Source organism: Anabrus simplex, chromosome 1, assembly GCF_040414725.1.
Source record: "Anabrus simplex isolate iqAnaSimp1 chromosome 1, ASM4041472v1, whole genome shotgun sequence".
Lineage (NCBI taxonomy): Eukaryota > Metazoa > Arthropoda > Insecta > Orthoptera > Tettigoniidae > Anabrus > Anabrus simplex.
This window is the reverse complement of record NC_090265.1, coordinates 731761423-731782741: the sequence shown is the minus strand read 5'-3', so window position 1 is coordinate 731782741 and position 21319 is coordinate 731761423. Positions and strand designations below refer to the sequence as shown.

General features: G+C 38.6%; 1 protein-coding gene across 3 annotated transcripts in view; it reads right to left on the bottom strand.

Moving 5' to 3' along the window:
• Positions 1–21319, bottom strand: part of Top2 (topoisomerase 2) — a 326551-nt gene that overhangs the window by 235822 nt on the left and 69410 nt on the right. For all 3 annotated transcript variants that reach the window (XM_067136112.2, XM_067136110.2, XM_068225185.1), the window contains 2 exons: positions 16647–16837; positions 1975–2106 (listed from right to left, as the gene is read on the bottom strand). In XM_067136112.2, coding sequence (XP_066992213.2) covers positions 1975–2106; positions 16647–16837 — 323 coding nt within the window. The remainder of the gene's footprint in view (positions 1–1974; positions 2107–16646; positions 16838–21319) is intronic.

The following is a 21319-nucleotide window of genomic DNA, read 5'->3' as shown; positions in this document are numbered from 1 at the left end:
ACCCACAGTCGTTTCATTTGCACACATTACATTTAAAAACTTTCCATCATTCCACACTCACAGCGACTCGTACAGCGAGCACGCTTGCCAGTGAGCTCACGGTCACGATTACCCGTAATTTTGGAAGTATTAATGATATTTTTTTCTCTTTCCAATTTGATTGTGATTAGTGACGGGCAGAATTGAATCTAATGCATTCGAGGACTTGCGAAGAATCTATACTTACATTTGAAACCATATTCTCAAGTTCAGCATGACCTTTAAAAATAGATGGTACAAGATTTCCATAAACTGACTACGAACAGTATAACAGTGACCAAATTACAATGGAAGATTTAAAAAAATGGATTTTGCCATCATACTAGGTGCTTTTGTATCTAATATGCTTCATTTTATTAGATAACATAATTAAAAACTACTTGTAGTTGATGGTTGTTTGGCTTGGTGTTACGGGATTTCGATTTCTTGAAGAGTTTGGCTGATCAAACTTCCAGAACTGAAAGAAGTTTCCAGAGGAAACTGACGAAGTTGCCCAAGTAAAACTGAATGTAAAGTTTCGAGATTTTTAAGTTGCATACCGGTAATTAATCTCTGAAGCCGGCCCCGTAGTCTAACATGCCTGCCTCTCACTCGGAGGGCCCGGGTTAGATTCCCGGCCAGGTCAGGCATTTATACCTGGATATGAGGGCTTGTTCCAGATTCACTCATTCTACAATAACCTTTAATTGAGGAGCTATTTAATGGTGAGATGGCAACCGCAGCCTAGGGAGCCAAGAATAACGACCGAGCGGATTCGTCACCTTGTAATCTGCTGGCCTTCATACCGAGAAGCGGTCCCTTGGTAGGTGGAAGGCCCACTGGGGTTGTAGTTTGGCTTGATTCAGGGGTGTTTGTTAGATTATAAGCATACGGTACATATTTTATTTTTGTGATGAATGCCAAATTGTTGATGGGTTATTCGTTCCCGGATTTTCCGTTTTCCCGTGTTTTAACAGATTTTTTCGTGGTCCCTCCAAAAACGGAAAATCAAGGTTCCACTGTATTCATTGGTATGTATTCTTCCTTAACATGTTATTTATTCCTCGTCCCCAACAGAAACGTCAACACAAGGTTTCACTGTACCTGAAGCCACCTCTTCGGTTTCGACTCAATTTATAACTGTTAGGTGCTTCAGTCTGGTGAAACTAACTTTGAGTAGATAAATTTATAAATTACCCGAAAGAGAAAACATACCGCATATCAGCGGCACCCTAAATTTTTCCAAGATTTTTGTGTAAATTTTAACGTCGATCAAAAGCCACATATACAATTCTCTGGTTTACCACAAGACTGCGCATCTTTGGTGAGAACCGGTAAAGGCCATTGCCGCGCACAGTCTTCACTCAACCATTCTAGAGCTTGTTACTAAATAACTGTCATGGTGAAAGTTACCAGTTACAAGGCTTCAATCAAGCTCAAAGAGGTGAAATTCGCGGAAGAAAATGGTAACAGAGCAGTGGGATGTGTGTTTTATGTTCATGAAAAACAAGTGAGAAAGTGGAGGTGTGCATTTCATTGTCCACAACAAGGCAAGTTACCGGGTGTTGAAGCAATGCACGAATGGGTAATAAATGCAGAACGGTTACAGTGTTTACCACGAAATATCACAACTAAAAGCACAGGAAATTGCACGATCCCGCATAATAACCTGTCATTTTGCCAGAAAACATCCCCGTGCCAAAAACTGCCTAAAGACTACACTGATGAAGAATGTACTGATAAATAAATCCCATGGTACTACATCAAGACAGAAAAGACCGTGGAAACTTTCACTCCTTACAAACAGATAAAGCTAGAGAGCAGATACAAGCTTATCATTGGCTGGATATAAATAGATCAGGATTAGCTGGGACTGATAAAGAGAGAAGAGTCCCCGCTACTATATACAAGTTGTTCCCTTTCCATTTATTGCATTTGTATTAATCCAGAATATACCTGATCCTGATCTGTCATGATCATCAACTTTCCATATCTGAGTGTTTTCAGATCTTCAACAGATTCATATTTCTTCTTATATTGCAGACCAAGGATCTTGATGATGTTGTTGATCTCAGCATTGTCAAGGATCTGAAAAAGAAGCACACAATATAATTAGTTTCAAAATAAGTTACATAACCACCATTTCATGAAATCTGAAAATAATTCATTCTTCACCTGCACCTCTTTAAATACAGAGTTATTACTAGAACAAGTAAATATATGAAATTTCATATTCTCAACTATAAAGAATACTCCTTGGGAACCAGATATCTTTAAGTTTTATGCAGTCAGCAATAAAAATCCACCAATAAAAAATGTCATACTTCATAATATTTTGACAAAATTTTCATATTTACTTATATTCTGGCATTTATGCAAATTCTGTAGTTAGTAAGTAGTTATTCAAATAAATTAGAAACAGAAAAGGTGAGTTTTCATTTGTGTTTTTATAAGCAGTAAAGAAATAAAGAAATAAATTATAAAACAAAGTTAATTTGTATAAATTGAGTCTTAAATCCAATTATATTATTTATTTCCAAAATGTGGAATTGAAATACAGTAAAACCTTGTTAATTCAAAGTCGTTGGGACTCAAAAATTGGACTTCGAATTACGTGACTTCGAATTAACCGACAATTCGCAATTCAGAAGTACCAACCCTTGCCGCGTTGCAATATATTCTAAGGCCCTTTACTGCATGCAATTAACCTTGATTCACGGTTTATACCTTTCAAATGCACTGAAAAAAAAAAAAAAAACTATCTCCAAAATGTATCCAAGAAGGTGCATTTACTATGTTCAAGTAATGCACTCTGATATCTCACTGGTAAACATAACCTCACGCAACGAAAGGAAAAAAAAAAAAAAAAAAAAAAAAAAAAAAAAAAAAAAAAAAAAAAAAAGCACGATTCAAAGACGAGGAGGAATCTATACTGGCTCCCATGTGCAACTGCTTTATTAATTGGATTACTATATTGTATGCATTTTAGATGCCTTGTATTTACACAGAAAGTACCCGATCCGCTTAAAATTGAACTTTCCTGCGACTCTATCCTTGTACAATTTTCCGCAATGGCACTTCTCTCGTACTTCAGAAATGTAAACACTTGCCGCGTCACAAAGTGTTCCAAGACCCATTAATACATGCAATCACGTCGATTTACAGTTTAAACCTTTCAAATGCTATGGAAAAAAACTATTTCTGAAATGTATCCAACAAGGTGCATTTACAATGTTCAAATAATGGACTTGGATAAATCACTGACAAACAGAACCTCACGCAACGAAAGAAAAAAATTACACAATTCAAAGACGAGGATAAATTATGCCGGTCCCCCTGTACAAATGCATTATTTTTGGATTTCTGTACTGTTTGCATTTTTATATGCTTTGTACTGGTATGGAAAGTGACCGACGCCCATAAAACATTGTGGTTTATCGAACTTTCCTATGACGAGGGGATAAAGTTTCTCACTTCCATCCCATGTGCATTGCAACGCACTACTATGACCCATTTAAAACCGTAAGACCGTTTTAGCTTGTATTAAAATAAAGCAATGCAGTTTCACCGGCAATGCCAATATTGTTCGGTGCCTACGAATTTATTATACGAGCTATGTTTTTTCGTCAACTGTCGGCATCGCCAGTGTTTGCGGATTCTGCTTTTCCGCACATTGCCTGTTGCGTGATATTACGGCGTTCCTTAAAAGGTTGAATACAAAAGAATTCCGATTTCAATCAACTTAGCAATCATGAAGCGCACTGTAGACCCACCGAAGTGAGTGTAAGTGCGGAAAGCTACCCTTCCATGTTCCGGAACCCGCGTTCTATTATGACGCAGAGCGGATAAATTTCGAGTTGAAATTACTCTGTAACATACTTTTGTTCTAAAATGTAAAGGCAGTTTCGAATTAAAAGTCGGAATTTCGGTAATGAGGCCGAATTTGTACTTCGAATTACGAATCAAACAATTTAAATAACATGCAAAACTGTATCTCATGTTTACGGGAACGAGAGCTTCTTCGAATTAGGCGGGATTTTGAATTAACCGATTTCGAATTATCGAGGTTCTACTGTAATACTTATTATATCGGTTAACATGGATAACAATTTCATACACACTGTAGTTTGTTGAAAAACTGTGACAGCTCAATGTTATAGTTCTTTGTTATGGGGAAAGTGGTCAGTATGGCTACCAATACTTTTGACGCTGAGTGTTTAGTACTAAAATTAAGCAAAATAAATTCTGTTAACTCTTTTACATTGGCATTTCAGAACAATGAAAAAACTAGCATAAGCAAGTCTATTTACATGTGGCACAAGCAGCTTGTGTCATGTTAAACATCCAGCGAGATAATAAATCCAAACAACAGGTTGACTGTGTTCTGTCTCTTTGCCCGAACAGCCAGCAGAAATCAAGGAAAGTGGAGTTAGAAATTCCACAACAAACTGTTCAGAGAAAAATGCAGAAGTGAGACAGTCACTGCTTACAAACTGTTCTTGCCACAATAGAGTTTGTGAGGGATTTTTTTTGTGTCTTCCTAAAAAACATTCTACAGCCCTTTTTTTTCTTTTTTCAAGAAAATACTGACTGCAGCATCTAACCTCAACATACCAATCAATTGGTTGAAATCTCATCTGCAGATTGTGAAAGATTCATTTTCCAACTAGAATGGTAACATGCATATCACAATGAGTCTCTCAAACTTAAGCACCTGATCTAATACATTCTTGATATGGGAGTCTATGTTCCCATGTATAGATGATTTGCCAATAGCTGTGTTTGGTAAACAAGAGGTATGTAACAACAGAAGTAGGAGTATTGATACGCTACATAATAAAATTTGTTATCGTAGGAGCCATTTCTCTTCAGTTTCAACTTACTCCAGAAATGTTAGGGTCTTCAGTCTGTCAAAAACTACCGTATTTACTCGTGTATTAGACCGCCTCGCGTATTAGACCAACTCTGACTTTTCGAGACGAAGAAAATTAAAAAAATAAATCTTGCATATAAGACCCCCCCAATGTAATTCGTCGCAGAAGTACGATTATTTCACTTCGAAGCAGGTACATGTTTTATTGCAGCTCTGATAACATCGCACAAATTTGTGAATAGTTTCGTCCGTACGACCTACGCAATGAAAACGGGTCGAATCGTGCAGTACATCTGTGTTTCGTAGTTAAGAAATATCCGCCTCTGTAGCGTAGGTCTACTGCAGCTCTGATGATGTCACAAATAGATGAATAGGCCAAGCTTCGTGTCCGACTCGCGCATATCAAGCATGCGTCAGCCATGCTATATGTCTGTGTTTTGTAGTTAATAATGTCCTCCTGCATAATGGTTAACACAATTAGTTGCTGTTCTCGAGAGTCTGACTTCAATTCCCGGTACCGTACTGCCAGAGATTTGCGAATGGCAGGAATGACGATATGCGATAAAAGCGGTAGCGGTAACTCCCCTCCACTGGGGATGTGTCTAAAAAGAGCTGTACCACCCTGAGATGAAATCTATCTTCTATCATGTATTCCCTTAATAACCGACACAAAAAGTCTCATATCAACAGAAGCCTCCCTAAAATACTTCTTAGTGCAAGCTTTAGCTTCCGCTGCACTACTTTACTCTATTATTTTAATATTCACATTCTCTTATAATCCTTTCTTTATAAATTCCGAAATCTTTTCTTTAGTTGAGAAATATTCGCAGTTGCTGCTACTTATACAGCAGGAGAGATCATTACGAAAGTGGTAGTTTAATATCTCGTAACTCGGGCCAATATAGGTATATATTTGGAGAGAAGTTTAAAACGTGATAAAAATGATTGTTTTACTCACCAACGAACCTAACAAATAATAATAATAATTTATGTCCCCACGTACTTTAAACGATTTTAGGAGACGCGAAATAAAACATACTGAGGTACCGGTATGCGTTAATAAAAAGCGAGAACGAACGAAATTAAACATAATAATAAAACGCATTACCACCACACCTGTAGATATCCATAAATGCGGTATATATTCCTGTTATTTTTTATTCCTTCCGTCGAGGAACATTTGGCACTATCAGGGCAATAATATACCTAACCTAAACAATGTGGTCTGTCTTATCACATGGACAGCTGTTAACGTCAATCCTGATGTGATAAATGCAGAGAACAAGCATGAAATATACTTAAAAATAAAGGGTCCGTGTTTCAACAACCGCAGTTATCAAAAAAATGTTTCCAGTTACTACGTATTACATTCGAAAGTACAACTCGTAACATACGCTAGTTATCAGCTGATGGTTTGGTGTGCGTTCTACGGACGGCTTTATTTGGAAGGAGTAGCTTCTGCTACATACACATCAACTGGGAATATAAGAGACCATCTTCAGAAACCATTTGGGAATAGATTCACACTGTTTAGACTCTATAATCGGGAACAAAACAATTTTTAAATGGTTCAAAAAGACGGGACCTCATATGCTCTCGATTGCAGTGCATGGCTCAAAGAGAACGAAAATGAAGCATGGCTGATGCGATTGACGAGATGGCAGTGAAGATGACGTCGCTTGGAATTCCGACACGCCGGTAGCAGGGTGGAAAGTTGGCGGCGCAAGGCGATAATTCAAACGAGAGCAGTGATCAGGTTTACTGTGTGGTAGGCCTACTGCTGAACTGACAGAAACAAATGACTGGCCATTAACAAATTCACACCCATCATCTGACCTGGCTATTTAAAGAGCTGACCCAGCTATTTCAGCTGTTAGTTCTAAACTAAACAAGATATGGAAACAAAATTTTCCACATACCTTAATGAAGTTCTCTAGTATATCTGTAGGGTGTGGTAGCTAATGTCACACTTTCCTGGGTGAATGGGAACACCACACTTTCCACAAAAATAGCGTGTTTCACCAGTAATTTTATTTTTGAAGCACACTTTGCACCTTGAAGGGAACTTGACTTTATTTGATGGTGGAAACTTGAACAGAATATGCTCTTTTCTCTTCCCATCCAACCTAAATGGTGGATCCTTGGCCGGTGCCCTTTTTGGAGGCAAAATCGCGGGACGTTGACTTGGAGCTGATGGAAGTAGATGGAGCTGAGATGTCGGATAGAGGTGACTGTACTTGTATGTCGGGTTCACATTTTTCCTGGAGCAAGTTCCTAACTACTGTCTGCATGAAATTCAGAAATGTTTTTGATTTGAGGATTTGAGTTCTGGAAGAGCCGAAATGCGTTAAAATGTGAGCAGTACAGAAATATTTAAAAAAAACTTTTTTGGGCCCTTTATAGTTTTTCTCATGAAAGGATAGAGCACCAAGTACTGGTCTGCAGTATCAACACCATGCATGTGTTGATTATAGTCTGTCACAGACTCTGGTTTCATTTGTATTTTTCCAGATTTCTTTGTTTCGACCATTTCTGCCAAATGGATGGTAGTTACCATAGTAATAACCTTTTTGTCCCTCCAAGAAACAAACAATACACCCTCATCCCTCATGAAAGTCATTTCCCCCCGTTTGAGAATTGCCTGGTGTTTCTTTAGATCTTTTGGTACACCCCTATTTGACCGTATTGTTCCACATACGGCAGTATTCTGTTCCCGTAATTGTTGTGCAAGTCCAACGCTATTGTAATAACTGTCCATATAGACTGTATACCCCTGGCCAAGATAATTTTTCAAGCAGCTGAAAAACTGTGCCTTGTAAATTCACACCACTTGCATCATATATCATGAGTTTACAGATGTACCCCATATTAGACTCACAAACCATCCTCACTAAAATGCCATATTTTATTATTCTACCGGGGTTGTATACGCAGAATCTTAGGCGCCCTCTCCAGGCTAGCATTCCTTCGTCCAGAGAAATTTTCTGTTTGGGGGTATAAAGCTCTGTAAATCTGTCCGAAAGTTTCTGTAAAATGGGTCTGATTTTATACAATCTGTCAGTGCTGTGCTCGTATTCGCTCCTGTCACTAAAGTGGAGAAATGAGAGGATACTTTTGAAGCGATAGAGTGACACTGTCTTCGAGAAAATAGGAGTGGAGAAAATTGCATCTTCTGTCCAGTACATTCTGAGACATAGTTTACTAATGATGCCGGTAGTGAGCATCAAACCTAGGAACTGTCTCATTTCTAAAACAGTCACCGGACTCCACGTTTGAGCAAGAAGGGGCGCGGCGCAGCACTGATTACATGACTCGTATACAGATTTGTTTGCTCGCATAGGTATTCAAGAAATTCAGCTGTGAGAAATAGATTTACAAATGACATCTCATTAGTGTTTTCTATTTCAATATTTATACAGTAGAAGTACGTTATAGCAAAAATTCATAACAGCAAAAAAATTACTCGCTACAACGGATTATCGTTATATCCGATTTGTGTATAAAAGTCGGAAAACCCTTCAAGCACATTAAAATCGGTATGAATCATTTTGTTCAAAACTTGCGTTTCCGCAGATGATATCCACACTACAGCTTACTTGTTTGTTATTTTTCGTAATCCGATACGTGAAAATGTATGTTTAATTTCATTCTGAAAAAAAAATATAGTACCGTATTTCTCCGAATCCAAGATGAACCCCACTTTTCCCTTCAAAAAATTTAAATCAGGCTCAAAAAGAAGTTTGTAAAATCATATGAATGCCTTGTCGTACAGTAGGCCTACGCATTTTTAGACTATATTTAGACGCCGGTCATTGACTTTCGTCACGCCGTTTTTTGCTTTTTTTGTTGTTTTTTTTTTTTTGTGGCTGCACAATTATTCATTATTTTTACATGTTTAAGGACCATTAACTTAACATTGGCATCATAATACCGAAAATAACTCGTTGAAAATTTTCCGGCAATACCAATTCCATGCGTCTCTACAATACAACGATCCATCAGGAAATTATTCTTGCTGTCTATAAAACTGTTACTTTCACGCTGCGTCAGATATAACCGCCACCGCTACACGCACGTCTCTCTTGTCGGGTTCGGCCAAATTCAGTGGCTAGCGAAGTATAGGCCTAATCGCGAACGTTGAAAGTCAACGAATGAGTTTATTGCGCCACGGTATGGCCCTTCCGCCCTTGCGTTTTTCGTGCACATACCTCACAATTTCATCTTCGACTTCTTTAAAGCGTCCTTGTTGCGGACCACTGAATGCATTTTTTGTACAGTAAACATTTCTTTTAGCTCTTTGTCTTCACGCTAACGCCAAATACTGCCTTCAGTTAGGCCTATGCCGTATTTTCTTGCGGCTGCACAATTATTTTACATTTTCGAGTGTTTAATAAACATCGACTTAAAATTGAGGAGTTGGATGCAATAACAGCGTAAGTAGACTTACGTTATTTTGAGAAACAGAAGCTTGAAGTTTATAAATGTTCTGAGTTAAAAGTAATATTAGGAATCAACCTGAATTTCAATTAAGGACAATTAAAAGAGGCAGGAAATGTATTTCCCAAAGAATTTTATTGATCTGATAGCTAATAAGAAAGACAGAGTTATTTAAAGTTTCATTTTATACGCTGTTATTGCATGAAGAGCAGGAAAATTATATTCTGCCATACACCAGTATTGATCAGGGAGTTAGGAAAGCATGACCGCCCACTATAGAGGAACAAATGTGGCAGTTTATCCCACCTCAGTTCTCCAAAATGTCTAAACTTACTAAAATTAAGAACAAATTCCTAAAAAAACAAAAATTGTCAACTAAGAAAGGTTTATTCGTTATTTAATATTCACCTTTTTGTTCTTTTTGCGTAAAGGGTCGAGAGTATTTTGTTACAGTGCTAACTCCAACTGTGGTATTAGGCTACGGTAATTGCCCCCCACCACCACCACCAATTAGTAGAAATATTTTAAAATTAGTAACATTCCTTTCTGAACAACTTTTATTCCTATTTTCATTTACAAAATGATTCTCTAAACCTAAAAGAAAAGGAACAAAAAACAGATCACATAGACATATAGATATAGACATTGTGTGTCTTACTTGTTTGAAATACTCAAATGCATCACTCTCAAAATCAGGATGATTCATCTTCACATGCTGCATTAGCAGATTCGAGGGAATCACTACACTCAGACATGACTTTCACATACCACTCAACATTTTCAGTTTTTTAAGTATTACATTAGTGAAATAACATCAACCCTTTTGTCTGCTTTTACGCCACACTTTCTTACATCATGTAGCCTCAAATCATTAAAACTGAGAAAGCTACCACTCCTCTTTAAGAAGGTAAATGGCACATAGGAGTGTAGGACTATGACTCTGATACAACACCATTATGGTAATAAAGTCACACAAACTTCTGTATCATGAATCTGTTGCTTTTACCAGAGTGCATTCTTAGAAACATAGGTCAAAGTGCAGATACCAGTCTTTTATTAAATGTGATGCCACAAAACCTTCTCTTCCACTCGGTGACATCTTCACCAGCCAGAGAACTGGCGACAACTGAACGTGCCACTCGTGAAGCATGCATCATGCAATAACAGCGTAGCGCATGGTACCAGTTTTAGTGAGCTCCTGACATCTAGCGGCATCCTAGCGAACTAAGACCTGGACTGGGTTGTAGTGAAGGGACCAGGAAATCTGAAAACAGTATTCATGCAATAACAGCATAAGTAGACTTACGCTGTTATTGCATCTAACTCCTCAATTGACATAATATCGACTAGAACCCGTTGAAAATTTGCCGGCAATACCTTTTCCACGTATCTTTACAATACGACCATCCTCACGAAAATATTCCTGCTGTCTATAAACCTTAATTTTACTAAGCGTCAAGTACAATAGACGCGTTATGACTCTGCCACCGAGTAGCCATGGCTTTTCTAAGAATTCAAAGGGTCGCATGTTTTGATGCCATTCTGCAGATTTGATAAAAACACAGGCATTGCACAACCGGTTGTCGCGGCTAGCGATGTGTAGTAAAGAGGCGGTCGTTTGTCAACGAGTTCTGTGCGCGTGTGAAAAGCAGCAGCGTGGCTGCCACAGTAGTTGCCAGTGGTATCAATTAACTTACTGTTAGGCTGCGAATACAACAACCCTTGAGTTTTCGCATGAGATTCTGAGAAAAAAAAGTCCTGGATTCGGAAAAATACGGTATCACTCCAGAGATTTCTGTGGCAAGCACCTCAGCTTTCTTCTTCAAACAGCGTCACCTAACGTAACTGTATATGTAGCCTATCATGAAAACGTATTTAAAACGCATGTAGAACCTCCATGCGAAAAATTTACATGTAAATAGCCGTAACTAGACGTGAGAAGATATGAAATATCCTCTGAAATCAGTGATGTACTCTGCCATATCTTGAGGTGTATAACATTCTTACTTCATTTCCGTATATTACATTAAAATGAAGATATCGTTTACTTCAGTCTTTATTTTTAACGAGTTAACAACTGGTATCGGCCACGTTATTTACGCATGTAGTACGAAAACGTGTTATCCTCTTTCACTTCGAATTTTCTTTACAGAACAGCAGTCGATGGGTGTTACTAACCAACTCCAACATCGCCTTTGAATGTCAACGAGAGAGATCGCAAATGCACAAAGTGAGAAAACTATACCGTACCGAAGATGATCGATCGCATTTTGTTACAAGCGTTTCGGTTTTCTTATTCAAACAGCGTCACGTATCCTAACTTAACCATACTATACAAATGATGAAAACACACTTCAATCGCCACTAGATAAACTATAACTTTCTCGCTATAAATTTTCCGTAATTTAACCAAATGCGACAAAATATAAACCTCTGAAATCAATTAAGCACTCTGCCATATCTAGAAGTTTATCCCATTCTTACTTAATTGCAGTATTTAGTTCCAAAATTAAGCGGTAGTTTAGTCAGCCTTAATTTTTAACGAGTTAACAACCGTTATCGGACACGTTATTTACGCATTTATTACGAATATATTTTGTCTTTAATTTCGAATTTTCTTTACGGAACAGCTGTTGGCGGGTATTACTAATCGACTCCGACATCGCCTTCGAATGTAGAAGAGATAAATCGCTAGTGCACATAGCGAGGAAACGATGCCGAAGGTAATCTATTGCATGCAGTATCATCGCTGGGGTGTATAAATATTGGTAAGGGAAAAAATCGCGTGCGCTTAATCGCTCGTAATAACGGATGCACCAGTGATAGGGTTCTCGCTGTAACCGAAGAATACACAGTTTAATATAGGAATTTTGAAGGGACAGAAAAAAATCTTTGCTAAAAGGGAGTTCTCGTTATATGCCGTACTCGCTATAGCGGACTTCTACTGTACCTGGTTTAGCAGTAAATGGAATCACTGGGGGGGGATATAAAGGCGAACATTCAGGTACCGGAACTGTGTTTTCTGTCACATGTCCAGGAGAATCGTCTTCACTGTCACTTTCAATTAGTTCAGGAATCAGTTCATCACCTGAGTCTTCATTGAAAAGGATGTCGGCAATTTCGTCAACACTTACATTGTCCCTACACGCCATGGTTGCACTTCAGAATGCGACTGTACACACGCTTGTGCAATCACAAACCAACTACGCAGCTAGTTGGGCTTGCGTTAGGCTACCTTCAGAAACAAAACAACAAAAAGTGCATTGGGAGGGAAAATCGTGGTGGCCATGTGGTTTCTGGTGAGTAGAAGCATTCATAAGGGTATTACCTTCATCTCTCTCGCACATACTTGTAACCAAAATAGATCCCAGCTGCGTAGGAACGGCTCCAATTCAAGGTTGCGCTTATCCGGGCTAGCTCTGATACAGTCCACAGCATGGTCACACGCTATAGGCAATAACTCGGATACAGGTGTAAATGTGTTAAGTTATATTGTATCAATATTTAATTCTATAACACGATACCCTTATCCCTTTGTTCTACGGGGTCGAGTATGAAGTGAGACGAATCTTCGTACAGTAAAATACCAGTATAACAAAATTTTGGGGACCTCTGAAATTAATTTGTTATACTGAAATAAGTCAATTCGTAAGAACTCACCTAGTATTATATCCATTAGTTATGGTTGTTTTTAGGGGCGGAACTACGAGGTCATCTGCCCTGTTATATCAGCTGCAGGATCTATATAACTTCAAAATACCATTATAAGAGTTACAGTACTGACAGATGTTTTCAGAAAATCTATTTTTACATTGTACCAGCAAGTCTACACACACTGTTCCAGTACATCATTTTTTGAAAAAGTCTGTGATTTTCTTCTGAACAGATCCAGACACAAAAGCTCGTTCCAAATAGTCACCAACCACTGCACATGAATTTAAAACAGATTCTGGCACATCACTTCGTGACACGAGAAAATCTTGAAGGCTACGTGCCATGTTCGTTGCCTGCTGAAGAGTCAAGCTCTGTCGATCACAATCATTTTGGGGGTTGTCTTCCTCTTCCTCCTCATCGCATGGATCTCTATCATTCATAATGTCTTCCACAATTTCCTCATTTGTGATTTCTTTGTGGACTATTGCATCACTATCTACATTGATGTAGTTGGTAAGACTTACTGTAGATGGCACATCCAATGTTGTACACAAACGCTTCCAATTCTCCTCGGTTTCCACATCATCCAACACTTCACTTTCTGCGACGTCTTCTGTAAAAACCACTCCAGCTTTTCTAAAGCAGTTTGTGATGATGTCTGCATTCAGGGATTTCCATGCAGCATTAAACATCTGCATTGCTTCCAATATATTGATGTTAATGGCTCTATTCGTGGCAACGTTGCACAGCATTCGACGGACTACACGAGCTCAGTAATGCCGCTTTACTGCATGAATTATACCCTGATCCAGCGGCTGCAGAATTGAAGTTGTATTTGGAGGCAAAAATAAAACTTTTACATGCTCCAAATGGCGAGGCACACAATTATGAGAAGAGCAATTGTCCAATAATAGAAGAATTCTCCTCTTTTCGGCCTTCATCCGACGTTCCAAGTCCAACAACCACTCTTTGAATAGCACAGATGTCATCCATGCCTTAGAATTGTGCCTGTATTCACAGGGCAGATGTTGCACCCCCTTGAAGCACCTTGGCTTCCCAAATTTCCCAATTATGAGAGGCTTCAGTTTGTCCGTCCCTGTGGAATTGGTGCACAAAAGAGCCGTGATACGTTCTTTTGAACGTTTGCCCCCAAAACACTTATTTCCCTTAAAATCAAGGGTTTTGTTCGGCATTAGTTTATAAAATAAAGCAGTTTCGTCTGCATTATAAATGTCTGCCGGCGAATATTCTTTCAAGGCATCCTTTAGAGTCTCCAGCCGCCATGAAGGCGCAACTTCCTTCGGGGCATCGTTAGCTTCACCATTTATAATTTTGTGGGATATGCCATATCTCTCTCGGAACCTATGAAGCCAACCAGCACTACCCATAAACTCAGGTGACCCAAGCGAACGTGCGAAAGATCGCGCACGCTCACATAACAGTGGGCCATTTATTGGAATGTTTTTACTCCGCATTTCCACAAACCACGTATAGACGGCTTGGTCCACCTCCTTGTAGTCGGCTGTCCTGATCTTCTTACGCTGTGGACCTAGGGCATCAGCATCAATGTTTCCTTCTATCTTACTTTTCTGTTTTAAAAACGTAGAAAGTGTTGACGGGCTAATGCCATACTTCTTCGCTACATCTCCTTTCTTTCCGCCTTTCTCTACTTCTGCAAGTATTTTACGTTTTTCACTCAACGAAAACTGCTGTCGCTTCTGCTTATCCATTTGCGATGATATGTACGGTACTTATTTATTTACCGAAATGCACACGAACTTTGCAAGTTTAATGATATAACCTTAACAGCAAGAAGAAGTAGTTCTCCAAGAGGGAAAGAGAAAACAAGCAGAAATCAGCCTGGATTTTTATTCATCTGATTGACCGCAGCTGGACCGGTCCAAATAATGACATGAGAAGTCAAAGAGAATGTGAGAAGTGCTTTGAATAGGCTTTGCGAATTAAATACGAAGAAGAAACATGCGATGCATCCGTCGCGTTCATTGGTGGATTACAAACATCGCGATCCTACTCAGCCAATAGTGTGACGTCTTACATTGGTTGATGGGCCAAGCCTATTGGTAGCGCAAAGCGTAGCGTTCATTGGTGGATTGCAAACTTGGCGCTCCTACTCACCTAATAAAGTGACGTCTTACATTGGATGACGGGTGAAGCATATTTATTTATTTATTTAATAGCGTACAAATGTGCATTAAAAGAAAAAATACATTAATCTTTAGCATATTCTAGTGAAGATTTTGCTCTCTTGTTGCACTTGCTGAAATGATAGCGATCACAATGTTTATCACACAATGTAGGGACGGTTCATGAAAGTCTGATCGCCGGCATAGACTATGGTGAAACTCGTGTACCGCCAGCCTATTCAAAGCACTTCTCACGTCATTATTTGGACCGGTCCATCTGCGGTCAATCATAGCATCAGCTGAATAAAAATCCAGGCTGATTTCTGCTTGTTTTCTCTTTCTCTCTTGGAGAACTACTACTCGCTGCGTATGTGAAAGCTGCATTCTTATTTTCAAATCTTCCCGTAAAAAAGTTTCTTTGGATAATTCATACGCAAGTCGTGATGGTGACATCATGGAGATGCCCAATATTCGTTTCCGAAATCGGGCCTTTACATTTTCAATAGTTCGAAGGTCGGACACCGTTAGTCTTTCCCAAATAAGTTCCATACCATATGTGAGAACTGGGCGAAGCGTATTGGTTACACAAAATACGCCTTCTCGATCGCGTACGGTGCATGTATGGAAAATGGCGATCATATCGTCTGAATAACAAAATAATGTAACAAGAAAAATGTTGGTCATAAAACAGGATGAATTTTGGTTTTAATTTGAGAAAATATGGTCAAACTGGTAATGAAAAGAGCTCAATTTTAATTCGTTAAAATGAAATATTTTAACATACAAATACTGAAAAAGGAAGGGACCAAAAAAATTATTCGTTATTCTGAAAATTTTGTTATACTGGTGTTCGTTACAGCGGAATTCTACTGTAGCAAGTTTTTACGGCCGCATGCCCTTCCTGACGTCAACCTCACCAGATGAATTAATGAGATGTAACGAATGATGTGATACGAGTAACTAAAACGGACTTTAATATGTACCGTAGGTCTAAAAGTAGTGTTCATCATTTATTGTCTTTTTACGTTTAGATATACTGCCTTCCGACGAAAATAGTATAACATAAATACATTTAAAGTTTGTTAAATAATATCATAGAATGTTTACATGTACAATTTATAGCTCTTTATAGCCTAGAAGTCATGTGTTCGCTGCACAAAATTTTGAGGTTATCGCAAATTGGACGCCCCTTTACAATTTTTGGCTGTAAAAGTGGGGAAAAGGGGGTCTAATACCCAAGTAAACACGGTAACTGAGGATAAATTAAATTTAGAAAATATTGGGAAAAGAATGGGAAACACCCATAACAGAATATACCTGTTAAAGGTACCATTAAACACAGAAAGACATGTTACATTTGGGAAAGATCACCAGATCCTATCAAATCATAATTTTATTATATTTTTGTATAAATTAAAAATCCACCTGGTGCAAGTAAGTGAAAGCAATATTAGACCCGGCTAGGAGATGTAACACTACAACAAATATAAAAACAATCAAATTAATTCTAAACAACTCACCTGCTTGTGAGTGGCTTCACGCACGTTGAGCAGCTTACCCCTCAAGGGAAAAACACCATAATTGTCACGCCCCACTACTCCCAGTCCAGACACAGCCAAAGTCTTGGCTGAGTCTCCCTCAGTGAGGATGAGAGTACAGTCAAGGGAGTTGCGTGTCCCAGCATTATTAGCATCCTCCAGTTTGGGAACCCCTAAAAACAGAATGTCAAAAATAGATGAAAGGGGGAAAAAATCATACAACCTGGAACAATATATGGACATAATATGCATAGTGATTTAGCAAAAAATTTGTGATGATTTACTTATAAAGTATATGGCGCAAACATATAAACCACTGTAGATCTATTTTGTCTCGAAAAAAGGAAGAAGGAACTCATCATTTAACCCATCTGGACGCGCGCTCTTCCCCCCCCCCCGTACAGGCGCACGCGGGGTAAATTTTACAAGAGTAGTTTATTATTATGAAACTCCATATTTAAGTCATTCTTCTCTCTTTTCAAGAAGCAAAATTCCACGTTTCCTTATTAATATCAGAATCTAATAAAATATTGTGGGTAGAAAATAAAGTTAAAATTATTGTGCAACCCATTCCTTTGTATTACATGATCTATAGAAATGTAGATTAGTTATATCTCCATTTTTATAATAAGTAGTAAATTTATTAATTGTGCTTAAAAATTCAATAGCTTTGTTCATGCAGTAAATCTGTGATAGTTTGTGATATGTACAAGATCACACGTGCAGATTACGGACAGTTGGAAACTGTTTCCGATTCTTTCCTGCGCGAACGGTCACGTAGTAAAAATTATTGCCGTTAGATGTCGGCACCATACCCAATTAATTTCTATTCGTTTTGATTGATTGATAGACTGGTTTAGGTCGTGTTCTACTGAGCTTAATACTCTATCGCCCAACCTTTGCGGCCTGTGACATAGCCATGTAACTTTGGTTAAATAGCATACGCTCATCGCCTGCCTGCCTGCCCGCTTACAGTGCTGGGCGCCCGCGGGACAGAATGACCAGCGTGAGCACATCTACGTTAGCTTCACGTCAACTGTCCCCCTGTGGGTGGGGGCGGTAGAATAACACCCACGGTATCACCTGCCTGTTGTAAGAGGCGACTAAAAGGGGCCTCAGGGGCTCTGAACTTTGGAGTGTGGGTTGGCGACCACGGGGCCCTCAGCCGAGTCCTGGCATTGCTTTCACTTACTTGTGCTAGGCTCCTCACATCTATCCTATCCGACCTCTCTTGGTCAACTCTTGTTCTTTTCCAACCCTGACGCTATTAGGTTTGCGAGGGCTACCGAGTCTTTCATTTTCACGCCCTTCGTGGCCCTTGTCTTCCTTTGGCCGATACCTTCATTTTTCGAAGTGTCAGACCCCTTCCATTTTTTCTTTCTGATTAGTGTTATATAGAGGATGGTTGCCTAGTTGTACTTCCTCTTAAAACAATAATCACCACCACCAATCACCATCTCGTCAACTGTGGCATATTAATTGTTTGTGTAAGCTTTCTGTATAATATGCTTGAAAATATCAGTACCTTGCCATAAGGGCACAAGTTTGAATATCTACTATCCCCGATATCTAGAAATAATACTGTCAAAATGCATAGAGAGAGAAACAGAAATCTTTTCTTGGACATCATTGCAATGAAAATGTCAACGCCACTGCCATCAGTGGCCCAAAGTTATCTTTTACTGAGATGCGCTGATCGCAACGTATCAGCATGGTAGTGAAGTCAAAACAAAGCTTTTATTCCCTATCTGTTACTTTCTGTGGCATCTCTCTCCCCCTCAAAAATTTGTATTTCACACTCTCAATGCAAATGTTTGTATATGAGGTGCCTGATATCAAACATGGACATGCGCCACCTATATCAAAATTGAGTTAAGAATAGATTATACTATTTTTAATGCTCTCTCTGAATTAGTGGCCCATGTCTTTCATAAACAAATATTTGTACTTTATTTTTAACAAAGAAATATGCAGTTTCTTTCATAATTGGACAACTCCAAACGAAGTTTCTATCAAAAATGGACATTACTATTTCAGGCAATCAGATTGCTACAAGTGACATCAAACTGGCACAACGACTATTTGTTACATTCTCTTGTCGATGCGTGCATCGAAGTTTAGTGCTCATGTTTCTTCAGTGTTTTACTTATAAGTATTTGGGAAAATATTTTCGTTTAATATGGAAGACAATGTTTCGGAGTGTCCACCTGAAATTGCATATGCATAATGAAGGTAGAAAAGTGGAACTGCAAGTAAAGGAAGCTTACTTTAGGCACTTTTTAATACCAGGTTCAATTTAGGGTTTTCTTCTCCAGGCACAGATAAGTGCACTACATGCTTGGAACTAGAGCAATGTATTATGTTTGAAAACAATGAAGAGGAAAGATCAACCTTAATTTTTAAGAGAACTATCCACAAAAAACAAGCAGAAAATTTTTATTGACACCTGAAGAAAAAAGAGGACTGTCTTTTAAGCCAAAAAACCTTGCTTTGCCAAAATTAAGTGATCAGTCTGCTTATTATTCCAGACAACTCTACCGTTACAAACTGTCTGTTGTAAGAGGCACATCTCAAAGCAAACTGCACCCTGACAATGTGCCTGTTTATAAGTGGGTGAAGAATGAGGCAAAGAAATCAGAACTGGTATTTCCAGTTGTTGGACACTCATATTTGCCTTCAGTAAGGATTTTTGGACTCACTGAGAAAGACCTGAAGGAGATGACGGCCACAATAAGTCCAGGTGAATATCATGAGTAGAGTTCGTGGTTTATAGCATTTAAAAATCAGAGATTTAGCATTTTGATTTTCAAATTTAGCGTTTTGTAGCACCTAAACTTCTCAAATTTAGCGTTTTGTAGCAAATTGGTTAAAAATAGGCAAAATTTGCTAAATTGCACACACAACAGTTGGGAGTAAAATCATACTGTTTAATCACACATTGCTCGTCATGCAGTTTTGAATTCATTATGGAAAATAAGACAAACATCAACATAAGACTGCAAGAAATATTAACGAACACAAAGGAATATACTTATTTTCAAATTTACAAACACAATTTCAAAGTGAAAAATACTATTCTGAACGTATTTATCACAGTGCAACACACCTACAAGGAAGAGGAATTTCAATGATGATTTAAGTACAACATGCCAAATGTTTAAAAGGTGTCCTCCATTTGAGACCGCCTATCAGTTACAATCATGTTGTACTTGCTAAAAAAAAAACTACATCGACACTGTTCGTAGAGGGCCAAATGCACAGAAGTGCTGCCAAGGCAAAGGAAGGACTGTAAAACATTTTTTTTTTCTTCTTCAAGTTTTTGATTGCAGACATAAAAATGTCCCGATTTGTGACTTTCGGCATGCTGTTTGATCGTCACTTCGCTTCTAGCCATGGCTAACAGACAATAAAATAAATCGCTACCGTACTTTTAAACAGAACTACTACTCAACACCAATGTCAAGAATAACCGACTAAGATCAAGGGTCAACACACAAAGAGAATGAACGTGGTGCTTGAAAGTGTATTTGCTGTTTCATGGACTGGTCTTTGCAGTGTTCTTTACCCAGTGAAAGAAATTCCACACATTCAATGATTTAATCCTTTGGCCTGCTATTACATATGAAAGGAAATATTCCCTTACATACTATTTATTTTTTCGTCACTAACATAAATTTGATTAATCACATAGGCTACATAAGAATACACAAAGCAAAGTGAGCTTTTAGCTCGTCTATAGTAACAGGAAACCAATGTTTTTGTTCGTAAGTATTACTGGTTTCAAGGGAAGCAGATAAATTAGCAAGAAATGTAGAGGCATAGGCATTGGTTTCCTTGGTAACGTGATCCCAGAACTGTGGGGTTAGAAATTCATTCCCTAAGTCCATTTCTTTCTCAACGAGCAAGTTGGCCGTGCGGTTAGGAGCGCACAGCTGTGAGCTCGCATCCGGGAGATAGTGGGTTTAAACCCCACTGTCGGCAGCCCTGAAGATGATTTTCCGTGGTTTCCCATTTTCACACCAGTCAAGTGCTGTGACTGTACAGTAATTAAGGCCACGGCCGCTTCCTTCCCATTCCTAGGCCTTTCCTGTCCCATCGTCGCCGTAAGACCTATCTGTGTCGGTGCAACGTAAAGCAAAAAAAAAAAAAAAAAAAAAAAAAAAAAAAAAAAACTAGACTTCTCACTTGCTCTTGTTGCATTCTGGTTTTGTCACGTAGTTTCAATTGGCACTGTCATCTCGGAGCTGAAATCGGAATCACTTTCATCACTGTCATTTGAAGAAGGATTTTCACTCTGCAGAGAATCTTTTCCACTTTCAACATCACTATTTTCAAGCCAGTTACGAATAAACTCATCCATGCCGCGCCTGGATGCCGCCATGATTGTTTACAACGGACTCAGAGTTACTATTTACCCAGAGAAAATAGCTTCAGGTATCATCTGACATCAATCGGTTAGGCTGCAAGACAAAGAGAAATCTCTCCGACCAGCTAACTGCGATAATGAACTTATAGATGTTCCGTGCACCAAGACGGAAGTGTCCTTCAAAGCATTCTACCACTTTACGATCGCAATGGGTGCCGCAATAATTATTTCTCCTGAAATAAATAACATTTTTATCTTATTTTTAAGAAAAAACATCGTTTTTAAAAAT